We start from the raw sequence: 18,611 nt of genomic DNA on the forward strand, positions 1-18,611 counted from the left end.
CATGATGCAGTTTACAAGATAATCCTGTATCCATGTATTTACTGTACTACAGTTACCATAGTTACATGGTATATGGATTTTCCTCATGATTAATATTATGCAATGTACAGAATGACCGTTAATCCTACAGTTAATTCCTGCTGATGCATCTTTGCATGCAGACAACAGAAATAGTATTACTACAAATACTACTATTTCTACAGCTATAAATAGAACAGCTATGCAGTTATAGGTCTTATTCTAGCTATTGTTATTCTGTTCATAGCAGTGGTAGTGATGTGTTTTTGGGCCTGTGTCTTTACAGCAGGCTCCGCTGGCCCAGCCGGAGTCACCGACGGCCTCTGCCGGCGAGGAGGCACGCAGTCCCCCGGACTCCGGCGAGTCCGACAAGGAGTCGGTGAGCAGCAGCTCCAACGGCAACGGCGACAGCAGCACCACCACCACCACCACCACGGGGGGCAGCTCCTCGTCCAAGCCCAGCGGCTCGTCCAGTTCCTCCAGCTCGTCCAGCAACAGCTCTGTCCCCAAGGAGAAGAGCCGCAAGGACAAGGACAAGGACAAGGACAAGGACAAGGAGAAGGACCGGGACAAGAAGAGGGCGGACTCGGTGGCCAACAAGCTGGGCAGCTTTGGCAAGAGCCTGGGTAGTAAACTGAAGAAGAACGTGGGCGGCCTGATGACGAGCAAAGGGGGTGCCGGAGGGTCCGGCAGCGGGACGCTGGGCAAAGGGGAGGGCACGGAGGGCAAGAAGAAGGGCTCCCTCAGGGGCCGCAAGGGCAGCAAGGACGGCTCCCCCTCTATGCACAGCTCCGAGGATTCTGGGAAAGGGTCTCCGTCCTCCAGCATCGAACGGCCCGTCGGGGGCAGCCCGGGCGAGTCGGACCCGTACAAGTACAGCACGGACGTGAAGGTGAGCCTGGGCATCCTGCGGGCCGCCATGCAGGGCGAGCGCAAGTACATCTTCGCCGGGCAGCTGACCACGAGCAACCGGCAGCCCTTCCAGGAGGAGATGATCCAGCGGTACCTGGCGGACGCCGAGGAGCGCTTCAGGGCAGAGCAGGAGCAGCGGCGCGAGGCAGAGAGGAGAGGCGGCGCCGGGCTGACCACCCCCAACGGCACGCTGCCCCGCAAGGAAGGCGGCGGAGGAATGGATCTGGGATACCGTGGCGGCGGCGGCGGCGTGGGCTACGAAGGTGCGAAGGACGAGCAGCTGCAGACGGATGGAACCTCGAGCGCGTTTAGCAACTTCAAACCGTCCGTCTTCAGCCCCAACCTGTACTCGGGCGTGGTGCCCATCCCGCGGCCCACGTTGGTGGAGCATCCCGCGGCCGCCCTCTCCCAGCCACCTCCGGCCCCTCTGTCACAGACCCTGCACACGCACGGCTACTTGGACACTCGTCGACAGCTAGCCGGCGGCGGTCCCCCTGGCCCCTCCTCTTCCTCCTACATCGGGTTCCCGTCGTACGCCACCCTCCCCCGCCACTGCCCCGTGGCTCAAGATCCGCCCCACCCACAGTACCACCCTCCTCCCGCCCCTGCTGCAGTGGCCAGTCCCTCCAGGGTCAACCCCTGCTTCTCCACTTACCCTGCGGAGCTGGACCCTGAGCCCGTAGGGGGCGGCGGTGGGTACAGCAACGGCTACCGGGACCTGCGCTCGGGCCTGGACAGCGGTCGCAACGGTCCGCCTCCGGTCCGGCACTACTCCCTGGGCAGCGCTGGCGGCCTGGCCAGCCTTCAGTCCACCCGCTGCCGGACACCCAGCTGCAACTTCTACGGACACCCCGAGACGAGCAACTATTGCTCCTACTGTTATCGGGAGGAGCTCAAGAGAAGGGAAACGGAGCCAACCATCCACAGGTTCTGAGCTTCTGGGGGGCGGTGAGGGAAAGAAGTGCGGCACACGGTCTACATGCCCTGCCTGCCTGCCTGCCTGCCTGCCTGCCTGCTTACCTGGGGGGCAACTGAGGCTTCTGTCTTCAAAAGGAAAAAAAAAAAACGTCACAGACATTGCCTTTTGAACTGGAACGATGAGTCCTCCTTCTCCATGCAGACTGTGGAGATTGTGGCAAGTCTTAACTGTGACGGGCTTCGATGGGGAAGAGGATTCGACTGGGACTTTGGCTCTGTCTGTGGAGGACCTGAGATGTGGTGGAGAGAAACGGCCCTCTGTAGTCTTCTCTCAGCGTTGTTACGGTCACCCTCTGTTTTGGCTCCCCCTAGTGGAGTGAATGTAAACCGCAGGCGACATCATTTGTTTGAAAGTGCAACATGCTTAATTGCGTTTCATGAAATAGTACAACACACACTCACACATACACAACCCCAGGCATACGAGAAGCACAACCATGAACTGCTTGTTTATCTATTATTTTTTGTAACGAGCATACAGTCTTTGGCACTGTAGGTCAATTAGAAAAAGGTCAGCCAAGGGTAGATTATGTACCACTGGACTGAGGTTTTGGTTTTGCGAAGTTATTTCAATGAATCCAAGAATCTCATAGTTCCTCTATGGGTAGAGAAATATATGGAAAATATTGGAAAAAAAACATCAACAATGAAATCGGTCTTCTAAATATTTGTTGCAAATACTAAGCAAGTGCCAGTGAAATCAAATAGCAATGGTTTCGGTATTTCTGTCAGTCAGATGTTCAAAGTTTGGCAAAGCGTCACACTCTCGGCAAATATCTGTTTGGCTAAACGTGGGTTTGGCACGGTGCTCTCCTGTTCCGTCATCTCAGCCTGATGGCCCCGTTGAACTGCTTCAGCCCTCAAACCAAATGCAGCCATCAAACAAAATGCACTCTTTTTTCCATGACATGACGTACACTACAAACCAACGTCTCTGACATGCCCAGACGGATGGCATTTCTAACTCGGCACTCGTGTTGCTAACTATCGAAGGAAGGAAGTCACAAGATGGCTGTCGGCCTGTGACACTTAATAATCACAGAACAAATGTGGTGGTGAATATTTAGTGTGGCATAAAACTCTTGACAACAATTTCTGTGTTAGCAGAAACGTAGATGCTACTGGTCAGCCAGCTGCTGCACTTTTTTTTTTGTTTGTTGGTGTTGTTTTTTTTTCTGATAAGAAACTGATAAATTCATTCTCCGTTTCAATATTGGTGTATTTAAAGAGTGTCTCAATGTTCTGGTTTCTGATGGTACAGTATAGCTTTTTTCAAAGAAATAGCCAATATCGAATTCTTGTACAAGTCAGCGTAATTAGCTTAACTCTGTGGTCTGCGTGTATATATATACCTATATATATATACAAACAAAAGGTCATTAGTGTCATATTAGGTCTAGTTAAGGGTCTAGCCTGGCTAATCAGATATATTCTAAGCAATATTGCGGTAAAATTAAACCAGAGGAAAACTGATGCCAGTTGTCATGCAAAAAAAATATAACACATAACATTGCGATACCCTACCTTCAAAAAAGCTCAAGTCACGGCATGATGTGATGTCCAAGTAGAGAGAGTGACCATGATGAGTCACTAGGCGGCTTTCTGCACAAAAATGAAGCACTTTTTTTCTTAGGTCCCGACCGTTATGGGTGTTTGTGTGTGTGTGTGCGTGTGTGTGCTTGTGTGTATGTTCCAGTGTGATTACGGCATGCTGTGTGTTATTTCGGACCTGGGATGTCTGCTTCCTCAGTCTAGAGGTGTGGCCTGCTTGCTCTTGACAGATAGGCGCGAGTGCAACTCGTAGTGTTCTCTGAGGATGATGGCATCGCTCTCTCATCTCTTGTTGTTTCCAAGTTGCCTTTTTCTCTTGGCCCATCTGCTCTACGGGTTTCTGTCTCTCTGTATAAAAGCCTAATGTTTCCCCGTTTTTATTTATTTCAAATTCCAAAATCTGTGGGAAGCCATTTTGGGAGTATGGCTTTTCTGGCCATCACACCGTGTGTGTGTGTGTGTGTGTGTGTGTGTGTGTGTGTGTGTGTGTTCAAACAGTGCTTAATGCCATGTGTTTGGCAGAGGCCTCTGTCAGGCCTGTTCTTTTTTTCCTCTTTCTCTGTCCCTTTTTTTTGGAGTTTAGAAGTTGGTTGATAGACAAAGGTCTTGTTAAGGATCTGCCGTGGTGGCGGAAATACCTGGCAAAGATGGACGGGGGGGAGAAAAGAAATAACCCCAAAACAATACCCTCACATGCAGCAAAGCTATGTGGTGCGGTTCATTTTGCACAACAATAATACTTGTAAAGCTTTGAGTAGGTTGGCATTATTTAACTGTTGCCATTATATTGCTGACAGAATTGAAATAACCTGGGACGTGGTCCCTTTGATATCACTACCAACAACACTACACAGACACACTGATCGTAAAGTAAGCACTTCAAATGGAGACATTAACCCTTGAAAAATTGGCAGTGTGGAAATTACACAACTATTCTCATTTGGTCTTTCACACTTACAATGACTTGCATCTGATGGGTATAACAAATTGTTGCCATGCTCTCATATTTGCCTCGCTAATTTTTTTTTTTTTTTTTTTTTTTATGCAGTCACTGCCATACCCAGTGGATGGCGCTCTTGTATCATTTTCCTTAGTATGGAAAGGATAGGCAATAAGACTTCACCAGTTAACCTAACAATTTATTAATTGAATCGGAAAGGTCTAAAAAAAGTTCATCTAGAGAGTATTTGGGCTTAGGCATGTATATAAAGGGTATCTGTCTTCTGTTGAAAATAAAGACCAATCCTTTTTCGAACTACCAGACATGTATCTAGAAGTGATCTCATGGTGATGGTTTTGTGTGGTGTGCACAGTTTTGTTACAGCTCTCTCCTTCCCTGCTGATTCTCAGTGAGAATCTGTGTATGAACATGTCTCTATGTAAATTGTGAGTGTGTGTGTGTGTATGCTGCGTGCGCGCAAGTGCTAATGGCATACTTTGCCCTCACAAAAAAGTATTGCAGCTTAAAGGCACAATCAAGAGGACTTCTTCAGAAAAAAAAGTGAAAAAAAGAAAAATTTGATGGCAACTAACTTGAGTGTTTATTTCTCCCTTCGCTTACATCAGTGGCTTCATTTATTCCAAGAATGGAAAGCTCTCTAAAAGAAAACATTGTGCATTGAACTTCAATAAGACTGCAAACTTTTTTGTTTTTATATTAAAAAAAAAGACAACGGAAGGTTGTACAAATATGTTCCAAGTTATTTTTGTAAACCATACCAAACGTTTTACAGTGTTTTTAAAGAAAAGAATGTATATTGTTGGACACTAAACTGAACGGATACCAAACTGCAGTAGTCAAAATGGTGATGGGAGACAGTATTCATTGGAATGAATTTTCTTTCCTTTCTCTGTTTGACTATTGAGGCTGACCACAAAAAAGGTTTCTTGTGAACAAACTAATACTTTCATTAATGACCTGACAAAAAAGGTGTGGTTTTGAAATATATATTTATAGGAAGGTTTTTTTTTTTCCAGGAAGATTTTGCTTGTTTAATTTTAGGAATACCAGAATGTTCTTTCACACATGGCTACTGGTCAGACAGACGGGCCTCACTAATGTTCATATCTCACACACACACACACACACACACACACACTTGCATGCATATACATATTACACATACACCCCTATACACACCCATTTATTGCAATCTCATCACAAAACAAGTTAAAAAATAAATAAATAAAAATAAATAAATAGGAATTTACAGGACCTGACTGAGGCACTCAGCTTGTCGCAGTTTATGTCCCAACATGGATTCTTTTCTTTTTGCTAAGTTTGAGGTATAGCTGACCCGGGTTTATAAAGTATGTACTTTTTTATTTTCCTGACAGTCATCCATAAATACTTCCATGGGATGCTTTGGTTTGCATGGAACTGCAGCTTTGGCATGTTGCAGAAGGGTATGTCCCCCATATGTTGCATCATGCGTAGCTTGATGGGGTCATGCTCCTTCTTCGCCATCCGTGCTCTCTCCCGCCCCATCCATGTTGGCAGAGGCAAGCCCAGGCTGTGTGACAGTGCAATCTAGATAGAAAGAACATCTGATTATCTTTTAGTTTTATTGTTTTCTCTCTTTTTTTTTTATTTGCACCGTTTGAATAAAATTCTCATTGTATTTAAACACTACAGTGCCTGTGGTCATGCTTTTTTCTTGAATGTGTCTATAACGTGCTTTCTATTTGATCAGAAACCACTTTTAAATTAATGTGAAGAGAAACTTAGGTCTTCAGGATCATACTGTATGTAGGCAATTAGGCCTATGTCAGTTTACATATCCACCTCTGTTAAATGCCTGAGAGTAAGAAAATGACTATGTCTAGTTGGAGTGTGTCTCAGCGCCAGGAATGATCCTATAAAGTTATGGTAAACCAAATATCTTGCGTTGTCATGAGTTCAGAAATAGATTCCTTATCTGTTTGCGGTGTAAGTTATGTCATGCTCATTCACCTTATGCATTATTCAGAGACCTGTAAAGGCAAGCACACATGCACAGAGATCCACAATACACCATCCTTTTGGATTTCACCTTTTCCACCCGGCATTGCCAGTAAACTAATCCTGGTCTATATCTATCTGGCTATATCTGTCCCACCAACTATCGGGAGACAAAAAAAGATTAGATTAATTTGCATGGATCATGATAGTGTTGAAGACTAATCACAGCCTTATCCTGTTGTATTGTAGATGTGTGCTTTACTCTTCTCTGTACACCCTGCTCTGCATCCCTCTATTCTGTTCAGACTCATCTGGATTCACAGATGGTTCACATTCACTAGCAAAAGTCAGAGCATGATCCAAATAGTTGTGCTGGTGTCCGCTGCTTTCTGCATTACTCTGAAGCGTAAGTTACTCTGTCTGCAAAATAAGTGGGGGAAATCATTTAGATATTCTACAAAACACAATCTCCTGCAACCCTTTACCCCAACTTGATCTCCTTTCACTTCAATAAATTCACAGTGGGGCTCTTATAAATTAATAAGTAGAGCACTGATATCTTTCGGATCACTTTTCATTTCTCCTTTTTGCTTGGCAGGTATCCGTTTCCAGATGAAACCTCTGTGATATCATATGTACTACATGCCAGCTCTCAAAGGCAATGAGCCCACAAACACTGCCTGCACTTTGCTAGACAGGTCACCTGTGAAATGTTTCTCTGATAAAAAACGAGCATTGTGCTGTAATTAGAGACTGACCATAGATTGTGAGTTGGGTACTGCAATGTTTAGTAGGCTATGTAGAGTGGCTCAAACCACTGACAAGGCTGCAGATAGACGGTATTGAGTGGATTTACAGGTGGATACAGTTCACAGGTGCGGTCTGAGGAAGAGACTTCTAAACAGGTAAGTGATGATGGCCATTTGTGCAAAAGTTGCGAAGACAAATACGTGGTGGGATTCTGTTGAAGTAGCCAACTGTGTTATTATAACAACATGAAATAGAAAATGTGGAAATTCCTCCAAATGTGTGATTTATTTCACTTCCTTCAGGCCATATGATGGCATTAACTGAAGTAAACAGCGGGACAAATGAGCCCATTGGACTTCAAAATCTTCTCCATGTGTGAAAGGTTGTAAAACGGCAGGGTCTCAAATTGTCCCATTTCAGTGGGCATCCATCCAACATCCCTCCTTTGCTCTTAAGTGCTTCTGCGCCTTGAGATACTAAAATGCTTGCTTTTTTACACATAAGGGGAACGTTTATAATCATATACTGCTATGAGCTAGTTTCAATACTTCTATTTCGTATATAACAATGTTATTCTTAATCTAACATAGTCTATAAATTGATACGGATCTTGAAAGCCACAGAACTCTCACTTGAACTCAAGTTTCCTCGTTTCTCAGTTAAGACTGCCTGCCCCTTTAAGAGGCATAGAGACGCTTGGGTGTCTTTTTTGTTACTGTGTGACGCTCCACTGTGTCATTACCAGTATGGCGAGGGGTAAACAAATGTAGCTAATGGAAAGCGTTCTTATTCCGCGTCGGCGGTCATCTACGTCTTTGTTCTCAGGAAGGGTACGTTTCTAAAAGCGAGACTGCTACAATTAACGGTGAACTTATTCAAGCTCTGGTCGGAGGAGGGAGGTATGGATGGATTCTGCTTCAAGACCAGTAAAATTCAACGAGAGTGGGTTACTCAGCCACAGAGAACACCTCTACACTCAATGATGCAGGTTGAATGCAGAGAAAAGTAACAGTTCCAGAGAAACATGGAATGGACCAAAGCACCGCTTTTACACTGTTATTGACTTTTACTACCGCATGGGTTCACATTGGATTTTGTAAGGATATAGAAAGATACGTTTCTTGATGTGAAAATGTTAACGGGATCCAGGACAACGTTTAAAGTGAGGCAAATTCCTGATGTGAAGGTAGGTAGCCTCACGTAGACCTCAGACCTAGTATTATAACACCGTTCCATGTCTTAGTTTAGGACTGTCGTTATGAGACTGTTGAAAGTGTATGCATTTTAGAGTTACTGTAAGTTGTTCTACCATGAAACATCTGTGATCGTTTTGTGATGAGCTACACCCCCTGAGAAATGTTGAGTGTTTCTTATTATCTCTGCCTACAGTTTTGTTGGTGAGACTGACTGTAGGCCTGTCCCAAACAAATCTCACGTAGCCTAACTAGTTGTTAGAATAGTGTAGCCTACTGCCAAATTTGCAAATAGCATGTTGAGATTTAAACTATGTATTTTCTTCTCTCCTTGAAAAGCATGCTACATTGTAGCTGCTGCCTTCAGCACACCACAAGGTTCTCATAGTTTAAGAAACTAAGATTTCTCACCCTTTTTGTTAGGTAGGTCTATCTCTAGTTATTACCACCTCATAACAAAGTGTACATTAATAAATGCCATCTTATCTAACATAAACACCTGACAGACAAGTGTGATTATGCACAACAACTTTTGATCATTTGGTCCATTTTTAGTGATTAAACATCTACACAAGCTATCCTACTACAGTGCTTTCCCAGGGTTTCAATTCATCTGACTCAGGCAGCAGCAACATATGGTGTGGGTAGCTAACATTATAATTATAGCCTCTGAGTTCAATCTCTCAAACATAATCCTAATGAAAACCAAATGTAGGCTCTGATGCTACTTTCATCACCACTGAAGGACCTCTGTATTTTGAACAAGGTTTAGTGAAGGTCTACTGGAGTTTAGCCTATATGACCCGTAGTAGCCTATAATTTCAACCCCTAAAAGTAATTGTGGAAGTGTATTGCCTTTGCTTGCAATAAGGGCAAAGGTTGTGCTGAATTTCAACTTGGTGCACTGCTCTTGATAACTGGGCATATTTTTAGTGTCCCTTTCGCTCCTACAATGGCTCTGTAATGTCACTGGGCCAAGTGGTAGCGGCAGGGAGTTCTAATCAAACCGTTTCCTTCTGCATTTCCTCTCAGACATTAATCAGCTTCCAACGTAAGCAAATCCAGGCATGATTAATCACCAGTTAGCTCACACGATGAAACAAAGGGGAAAAAATCTCTTTGGCACAGGCTCCCTGGTGAAGTTGGTCAGTCAGCCTCGGCAGGTAGAGAATGTGTTAGGCCGTCGTTACTGTTCCTCTTCGGATGCTCTGCGGCTATTTTTGGCAGCCACACACCCTACTACACCCTCTGGATCTGCTCGCCAGGAGGGGCCCTCAGGGATGTACCAAAACATCTGGGGTTGCCACGGTAACTGTGGGTGGCAAGCTATGTGTGTATGTGAATTTGTCTGTGTGTGTGTGTCAGTAGTATGTGTGTAAATGTGTGCCACTATGTTGATGGTAGACGAGAGCTTCATGAATACATAATGCTGAAATTGCATTTCTATGCATAGCAGCCACAGGGATGAGACAAATGGTTGTAATAACAGCAGGCTGGCGTGTGCTGGATGATGAAGCGCACCCAGGCTCCATATAGTGCTATTCAGATCTCCACACACATGTGTGTAGCCTACAGTATGTTTTTTGGGGGGAATGTGGGCATTCATTTAACCACAATGGAATATAGCCCTTTTTCTTTGCTGAAAAGGAATCTCCATATGAGTGCATGTAACACAGACAATGTGGTGCTCATTCCCTAGGCCAAGGCCCAGCCTGTGTTTTCATGAATCAGCAGGAGTATAGCTATCCCTGGTTAGGCAGAGTAGGCTGCTATTCATATGACCTTGGTAATAGCTGTCAGGGAGATGGAGATGGACATGTATGTGCACTGAATTCTACGCTACCTTCCATACATTAATATGCCTCATATGCTGTGCTCCCCCTGTCTGGCGGCAGTGGGCCTAATCCGTCTGCCCGAAAGCTCTAGTGAGGGAGAGAACGGCGGGGCCTGGCTCTCGGGCTTCCGCGTTGCTCCAGATCTTGGCTGATCAAATGAAATAAGTAGCCTAATGTCACAGATCCTCAGTCACTCCCACATGCCTGCTCACAGTCCCAGAGCCTCAGAACATCAGTGTCAGTGTGTGTGTGTGTGTGTGTGTGTGTGTGTGTATAATTGTTGCTTTTGAGGGCACAAGTGGTTTTTCAAGTATACATTTTTGTTCTTTTTTGCTTTTATTATATAGGACAGTGAAGCGGCTGACAGGAAGCAAGTGGAAGTAAGATTGGGTGGGATCGGGAAATGACCCGGGTCGGACTCGAACTCATGTCCCCGTGGGCTGCCCCCCCACACATCGCTATCTTTAACGTTATGCTATATCCCTAACCTGTGCTTGGGGATAAGCAGATTCCCTTGAGGGTCTACCTGTGCCATTGTGTCATTGCATGTGCTCATCTTCTCTTGTTTGTGACTGATTTGGGGAGTGCATGTGAAGTGTGGCTGGAATATTTGTATCGTGAAGTCATGGAACCTACGCAGTCACATTGTATGTTCTCTGCAGTGGACAATAAGGATAGGTTGGCAGCTGCAACTACTTATTACAAACTGAATATGGCCTTAAATTATGACCAGGGGTACTTTCCCTCTCTGTGCTTTCCAAACTCATAGCATTAGTATAGCATCTGCAACAGCGACTTAAAAATCGCATGGATCCAAAAATGGCTGCGAAACCACATCTCATGCCATTGAACTGCCTGTCAGGCATGTCATCATGTTTCTTTCAGTGGTTTTGTCATAATGTGAAATAAACTGTAAACAGTCATTGTCGAGCACTCCTTTATATATGCCTAAATACACAGTTGAAACGGAGGGCCGAGATAACAGGCTGAGGTGTAAGTGTGACTTGTTGGCACACCCTGAGGCTGACCTTTGAGATTTCCGCCAGGAGTGTTTTGTGCCGTGTGGACATATTCAGAGTTGGATTCAGTTCCTTCGGTGGACACGCGAGAGAATAAAACGAAAATAACTTAGTATATATGCATACATAATAAGTGTTGACACAGGTTCATATGATTCCATCTGCTCGTGCAAAGCAATAGTCCCACATTGTTTTTGCAGGTTTGTGTCTAGACAATAATTAGGGAAGGCCCAGCTATAAATACCCCCCTGCTTGGGCTGAATGAAAACATGGCAGGTTCCTAGGGAAATCTTTTGGAAATGCCTCAGCAGAATCTCTTGTAATGGTTGGAAACTTTACACGGAAGGTACATTCTGAATTTGGCCAGGCTGGGCTATAATATTACATGTTAAACATTGAGGATTTATGAATTCATGGTTCGAGAAAAAGGTATGGTAGATTTTAGCACCACATGTTTAAATCACTTCCCTGGTCAGCTCCTGACTGCTGTTGAAGCTGAAAGGCTGACACCGACTTTGTACAACAAACCCACACAAATATATCATCTTTGTATTGACCTTGAACAGGAGTTTGCATAGTTGCAACAACTATAAGAAACATTTTGTCAGTTGTTATCCCTCTTACATTTTGTTCAGACATGACTTAAGACATCTTGGAAAAAAGTCCCTGCTAAAATGTGATGTTTGAAAGCTCTATCATTCACAGCACTGCTGTCATGGCTAGACAGGAATGGGTTTCGGTTTCAGCCAAGCCTTTTGTCTGGCATCAAGATGACAAAAATGTAAATTTAGAAAGGGGCTCCTGAGCACACAACAGGGGGAAATGCTGTGACAGGCAGCACCTCCGCCACTTTATAAGGACCAACCAACCTCAGGCCAGTGAGCGTTCCCTGAGCAGTGCAGAAACAGCCTAAACGGGGGGGGGGGGGGGTTCCAAAGACCTCACTTAACTAGAGATTGATGCCTTGCACAGATGTGTGTTATTTAGGTTGTTTATTTATTTATTTATTTATTTATTGATGTGTTTTGCCTTTCACTGCTGGATTGTAAAGTTAACGGTGTGAGGTTTACGAGGGCGCTTGGTTTCAGGCCTGGGAGGAGGACAAATAGCAGGAGGAGGAGGAAGAGGAGGAGGAGGGTTGTGGTCTGAGGTGTACTGGTGAAGGCTCACACTGGCTGGAAAGGGAAGTCATGAGCAATGGAAACTCCAGTGGGCCTTGGCTGCTCTCCCCCAGAAACTTGAAAGGGAGTTTGATGAAGTGAGAAAGAGGGAGAGAGAGAGAGAGCGAAAGAGAGAGAGAGAGAGAGAGAGAGAGAGAGAAAAGAGAAGTGGAAAGAAGGGAGCTAAGGAGAAAGGAACATGTGAAAGTGATCGAGTGATACGCAATTAAGTGGAAGTGAAACCTCCTCCTCCATCTCCTCCACAGCAGTGGCGTCTCTTGCCTCTGAGGGAAACGGGGCCAAGGGATCTCCCTGCATCTTAACCCCCCCACCCCACCCCCAACCTTCACTGTTTCCTTCTTCCTCTTCTCTCTGCTCTCCGATTACATTGATTTCTCAGCACTTGCTTACTTACCTCTTGACTCTGTGGGTATTAACTCATTCGCTAATGCTCACTAGCATTAGCTAATGCTTGCTAGCTGACTAGCTTACAGTACTCTGTTATTTTTCCCAACCCATCACAATTGCAGTCTGTTGTTTGTAAGGGAATGTTCTGACCCATTGTTTACTGGGAGTGTTACATCACCCACCTCCGTCCAGTCAGTTCTCATCTGTGCCCTAATGGAGAACACAGGGAAAATGGAAGAATGTTCTTTTCATCTGTGTGTTTACCGAGCTCCAAAGTACTGTAGGGGCCAGCCCAGTCCACTGGCCCCGTGGAGGGGGGGGGGGGGGCCCAGGGGGACTGACAGGATGGGGCTCGACTTATCGTAAGCAGTGAAGTGAACTGAAATCAAATGAAACCAATTCCAAGTGTTCTCTAATGTCCGAAAAAGATATAAGTCGACTGTTGTTTGGTGGTTTGGCCATTGAAGTTTCTTTTTGAACAATAAGACAAGGGGCTACATGAGATGTTGAGAATGAGAGGGAAAAATACTCTGATTAAAACTGTGAGAATGAAATTCCACTATTCATTACAAGAAGGTTTTCCCTCTAACAACACGGCAAGGGCCATGTTTGACTTTAGCTTGGAGCAAGTGGAGAGGAAACACGACAGAAAATAGAATATGTTGAGTGAAAAGAAAACCCAAAGTCAACAGCAAGCAGGCAAAAAGTGGGTTGCTTGTAAAGTTTTACGGTGGCCTCCCTTGTTTTTCACAGAACTGCTTTCTGCCACCTCAGGTTTTGGCGGCCAGTCCAGTCAGTAAATGAGATCAATGAATAAGCCTCTCAAAGCTACCTCTGGCATGACACAGTGTCTTGTTTGGTTGTTTGTGTTTCTCAGGATTATGCTTGTTCGTCTATGATTTAATAGGGTTTCACAATCTGACCTTTAAAACACTGTAGGTCTAATTAGTTAAGGAAAGGAAAGGCAGGCAATGGCTTACATATGGGTTGTATTTCAGTAATAACCCAATATCTGCTTTTCATTTCTCCCCCAATGCCATACCATTCCATGGTCACAATGAGTTTTCTTTTTAGGTCATTGCCAACCATTTTGAGCATATTTTACAACCTAACAGCAGTTAGAGAAGACATTTTATTGCTCAGTCTGTTTTTATTTCACATTAAAATCATTTTCATTTGGGTTGAAATGCTCTTTTGGTTGGAATGGTCTCTGGCCTTTATATTACACATGCCAGTGGGGGTGAATTATTTCCAAACTACAGCTTGTGTTCACCCTTCTCTCCCCCCAACGCTGTCTGTGAAAGAGATTTCTGTAATAACTATGAATCTCTTTAAACCCATATTCATAAATCCAAAAAATCCAATCCATGCAGTTTGCAGACATTAAGTCCACCTTATCAGCTGTTTTTTTGGATGTAGATTAAAGCGGTCCACCACAAGACTAAATAAGCCTTATTTTCTTCTGGAACAAAAATAAGGCATAAGACTGTGTGAAGCTGAAGGCAAAGCAAATTACAGGTAGCCTGGAACTCCTGACCCTGCTGGCCTGGCTTCCTGTTGGACTGGGCAGCTGGGCAGAATGAATCCAGTTTATTAGACTCACACAATGGCCAAAGGTCCTCTTTGTCCAGCGACTGATGCAGGGTATGAGCTTGTTAATCTGCTGAGTCGATGGAGGAAAGTAACACACACACACACACACACACACACACACACTCACTCACTCACACTCTCTCCAAGACTTAATGTTCGAGGTGAACTAAACTGTGTGACCCAGTAGGGCTGTGTTCATGAGCTTTCGGTAGGATTTAGCGGGTAGCTGCTGACATTTTATATTTAGGTTAAACAGAAGAAGACTGGGTGTATAATTAGCTATATTATAGCTGTAGGACTGCAAAATTAGGTACTGTACTCTTATGACGTTGGTCCCCAGATCCAAGTGAAAGCAGCTGGAATTAAAGGCTGGTGATAATCCAGTGGTTTAAACTATAGGTGATATTTAAAAGGGGGAGTGCAGAGAGACACACACCATTCTCTAAACAGGAATTTGGGGATATAAAAACCCTCTGTCTTTTCTGTTTCCCCCTTCTGCCATCTGGTTTAGCTCTGTCCAAATGTGAGAATAATACAGTCAGCATTTTTGTCTTGTTTGGTTTAGAGTTAGGATAAAAATGTGCCTTATTATTTCAGATTATTTCTACTCTCCTTCTGCGGAGCTTTGGAGAGTACACAGGAGTGTTTTGAGTTATTCAATGCTCGTAGTGTGTGTGTGTGTGTGTTTGTGTTTGGGGGGGGGGGGCACCTTTAAGTGAACCCACATGTGTGAGTAACAGCAGCCGCTCTGGCTCCCCTCATTTGGGTCACACTGGCCAGTCAAGTAGCCTGCCAGCGTCACGGGAGGGAAGGAAGGAGGGAGGGAGGGAGGGAGAGAGAGAGAGTAGAGAGTGATGAAAAAAAGATAGACAGAAAGAAGACGAAAGAGTGGGAGGGCAGATGAAAGGGAGAGAGTGGGAGCCGGCCGCTCAGACAGGTCACAGTGCTGCAGCGTAAGCCCTCTCACTCACTCACTCAGATGTAGAAAGAATCAGACTAACACTAACACCAGATTGTGAGTCCCAAACATTTGCTCTGTCTCTTAATCCAACTCTGTTTCTTACTGGTAACCAGTGTGTTCTTAAATCCCAGGAGATCCGTGGTGTGAAGGTGTGTGCCTTATGACCAAAGATTCTAGAACAGAGCTCTTATGACCAAGCCTGACCTCTCCTTCTCTTCTTCTCTCCACAGGACCGGATGCTGAGCCATAGCGGCCATCACACGCGAGGGAGGGACATGTTCGGACTCTGCTGTTTACCAGGTCAGCTCATCCACATAAATAACCGGAATAACGCGCTCAACTTTTGAAATAAAGGACAGCACTCACAGTTATTTTATAAAACTTGTAATCTCCCCACGGACGCTTCGGACAAGACGCCCTTCTTCAGCGTGATTATGGTGCTTTCGTAAATCGCCACAATCACGTTGAAGCAGCTCGTCCACACGCCATTAACTGAAGGAGAAGAGGAGCTTCATGAGCACTAAGCGACCTTGGGTTTGAGAGAAAGGGTTCTAGGCAAATACAAATGATTACTATTAAAAAGTAGCTGAATCAGCCATTAAGCAGTCATGCTGTGTTTTCATTCTAATATAATTTAGAATAGCAGCTGAGCAATGCTTTAAAGGGACACCAGGCAATGTTTTCGTGTTAATTAATCCACTTCGTAAGTCGGTATATGGTTAAATGACTCATTACAGGGTGAATGAAGACTCTCTCGCCCGCCCCTACTGCCTGTAGGAAGAATATCCCACTGGCAAGTTCAGTGTATCCTACCCGCCGACCTTCAGTCTCACAAAGTCTCAGACATCGCGAGAAGCAGGATCAGTTTACATCCTGCATCCACAGCACAGAGGCAGGCTAACGAAACGCTAGCGATTGTTGCAAACGTGTGTATAATGGCAGAGGCGGCGAAGAAGCAGCGAAAAAACCATTGACGGAAGATGCAAAGAAAAGGAAAAGAGCTTCAGACCGAGTGAGGGCTCGCACACGTATCGACACGTACAGACGCTAGGGGGAGTTTCGTAAAAGCATCAGGCTTGCCTGGTGTCCCTTTAAAGGTCATGGTTGCAAAGGGTTCAAAAGGGTCCTAAAAGCTACGTAATGCCTACAAGACAAAGACCAAGACCAACAAGGGTTCCATTTTATCGGCACATGTATCGCCTGCACTGTCTTGCAGGCCTCCTAAAGCTTCTCACTTTTTGAACAACCAGCGTTTTGTAACGCATGACTCAGGGGAATGCTGGACTCAGCAGGTTTTAAAAGATCTCCACCTTTGTGACCAATCCATTGGTCAAGGCCACGGTTCCTTCCCTTTCAAAATGTTTTTGCGTTTGGCAGGGAACCTGCAAAAGAATCTGATCCTGTTCAGGTCTCTCTGCAAGAATAGAGAAGTATAGGGGCTTGCCTAGCACAATCAGGTGAACAAGGGTGTTTTGAGTGCTGTTTTTATTTAGTGCTTTCTGTGGTTGTGGCTTCACGATGCCTTGAATCATTGATGCAGTCTGCTTCCTTCCGTTTCCAGCACACACACACACACACACACACACACACACACACACACACACACACACACACACACATATAGACACTTACCATCCCAGTGCCACCTCTTTGCCTCACAATGTGACTCACTCACACATGTCACCGCAAAACCCTGACCTGGTTGAGATCTGATCGTTGTGGAGACCACGACTAAGCCCAGTGCAAAGCCTCTGCCGCTGAGGTGGCACAACAACGCCACCTCCCCCCTCCCTCCGCCCACAGGGAGAACAATCTGCTAGTGTGCAGAAGGGACAGGGCCTCTCCTCCCCCACCAACCCCCTGTGCCCAACCACCTCCACCTTCTTCCTCTGAGCCCCCCCCATCTCTCTTTACCTCCCACTCTCTCTCTTTCGCCCTTTCTCTCTCTCTCTCACTCACCCTTTCTCTCTCTCACTCTCTCTCTCACACATCCTCTCTCTCTCTCACACTCTCTCTCACACACCCTCTCTCTCTCTCACACACACCCTCTCTCTCTCATTCTCACTCTTTCTGTCTCTCTCATACTCTCTCTCTCTCCTGCCATATCTGTGGGGCCGCTAGCGTCAGCAGCGTTGAGCGAGTGGTGATCCAGCGGCTCTGCAGTGGAATGCTGGGCGGCTGGAGTCCGTTCCAGGCTAATCTTTACCGGCTCCTATCAGCAGTTCCTCACAGAGGAGCAACGCGGGGTTCCCACAGGCCTCTTTCACTCACAATGTGCTGCTGCACACCTATTCAGATGTGTACACACACACACACACACACACACACACACACACACACACACACACACACACACACACACACAACCTATTCAGATGTGTACACGCACACACACACACACACACACACACACACACACACACACACAACCTATTCAGATGTGTACACACACACACACACACACACACACACACACACACAACCTATTCAGATGTGTACACACACACACACACACACACACACAACCCATTCAGATGTGTACACACACACACACACACACACACACACACACACACACACACACAACCTATTCAGATGTGTACACGCACACACACACACACACACACACACACAACCTATTCAGATGTGTACACACACACACACACACACACACACACAACCTATTCAGATGTGTACACACACACACACACACACACACACACACACACACACACACACACACACACACACACACACACAACCTATTCAGATGTGTACACACACACACACACACACACACACACAACCTATTCAGATGTGTACACACACACACAAACACACACACACACACACACACACAACCTATTCAGATGTGTACACACACACACACACACACAACCTATTCAGATGTGTACACACACACACACACACACACACACACACACACAACCTATTCAGATGTGTACACACACACACACACACACACACACAACCTATTCAGATGTGTACACACACACACACACACACACACACACAACCTATTCAGATGTGTACAAACACACACACACACACACACACACACACACACACACACACACAACCTATTCAGATGTGTACACACACACACACACACACACAACCTATTCAGATGTGTACACACACACACACACACACACACACACACACACACACACACACACACAACCTATTCAGATGTGTACACACACACACACACACAACCTAGTCAGATGTGTACACACACATACACACACACACACACACACAACCTATT

General features: G+C 45.4%; 2 protein-coding genes across 3 annotated transcripts in view; both read left to right on the forward strand.

The window, feature by feature from the left end:
- Positions 1-6,091, forward strand: part of otud7b (OTU deubiquitinase 7B) — a 38,591-nt gene extending 32,500 nt beyond the window's left edge. Inside the window, exon 12 of one of the 2 annotated variants that reach the window (XM_076280814.1) lies at positions 305-6,091. In XM_076280814.1, coding sequence (XP_076136929.1) covers positions 305-1,864 — 1,560 coding nt within the window. In that variant the 3' untranslated portion in view covers positions 1,865-6,091. The remainder of the gene's footprint in view (positions 1-304) is intronic. The other variant, XM_076280815.1, reaches the window with a different exon arrangement.
- Positions 6,092-7,886: 1,795 nt separating this feature from the next.
- Positions 7,887-18,611, forward strand: part of mtmr11 (myotubularin related protein 11) — a 33,637-nt gene continuing 22,912 nt past the window's right edge. The window contains exons 1-2 of the mRNA XM_076280844.1: positions 7,887-8,336; positions 15,550-15,619. Coding sequence (XP_076136959.1) covers positions 8,283-8,336; positions 15,550-15,619 — 124 coding nt within the window. The 5' untranslated portion in view covers positions 7,887-8,282. The remainder of the gene's footprint in view (positions 8,337-15,549; positions 15,620-18,611) is intronic.

The sequence above is a fragment of the Alosa pseudoharengus genome, unplaced genomic scaffold, assembly GCF_046254945.1.
Source record: "Alosa pseudoharengus isolate Yale_2024_CS ecotype anadromous, Long Island Sound unplaced genomic scaffold, YU_APseudo_1.1 YU_APseudo_1.1_scf_12, whole genome shotgun sequence".
NCBI classification, from domain to species: Eukaryota; Metazoa; Chordata; class Actinopteri; order Clupeiformes; family Clupeidae; genus Alosa; species Alosa pseudoharengus.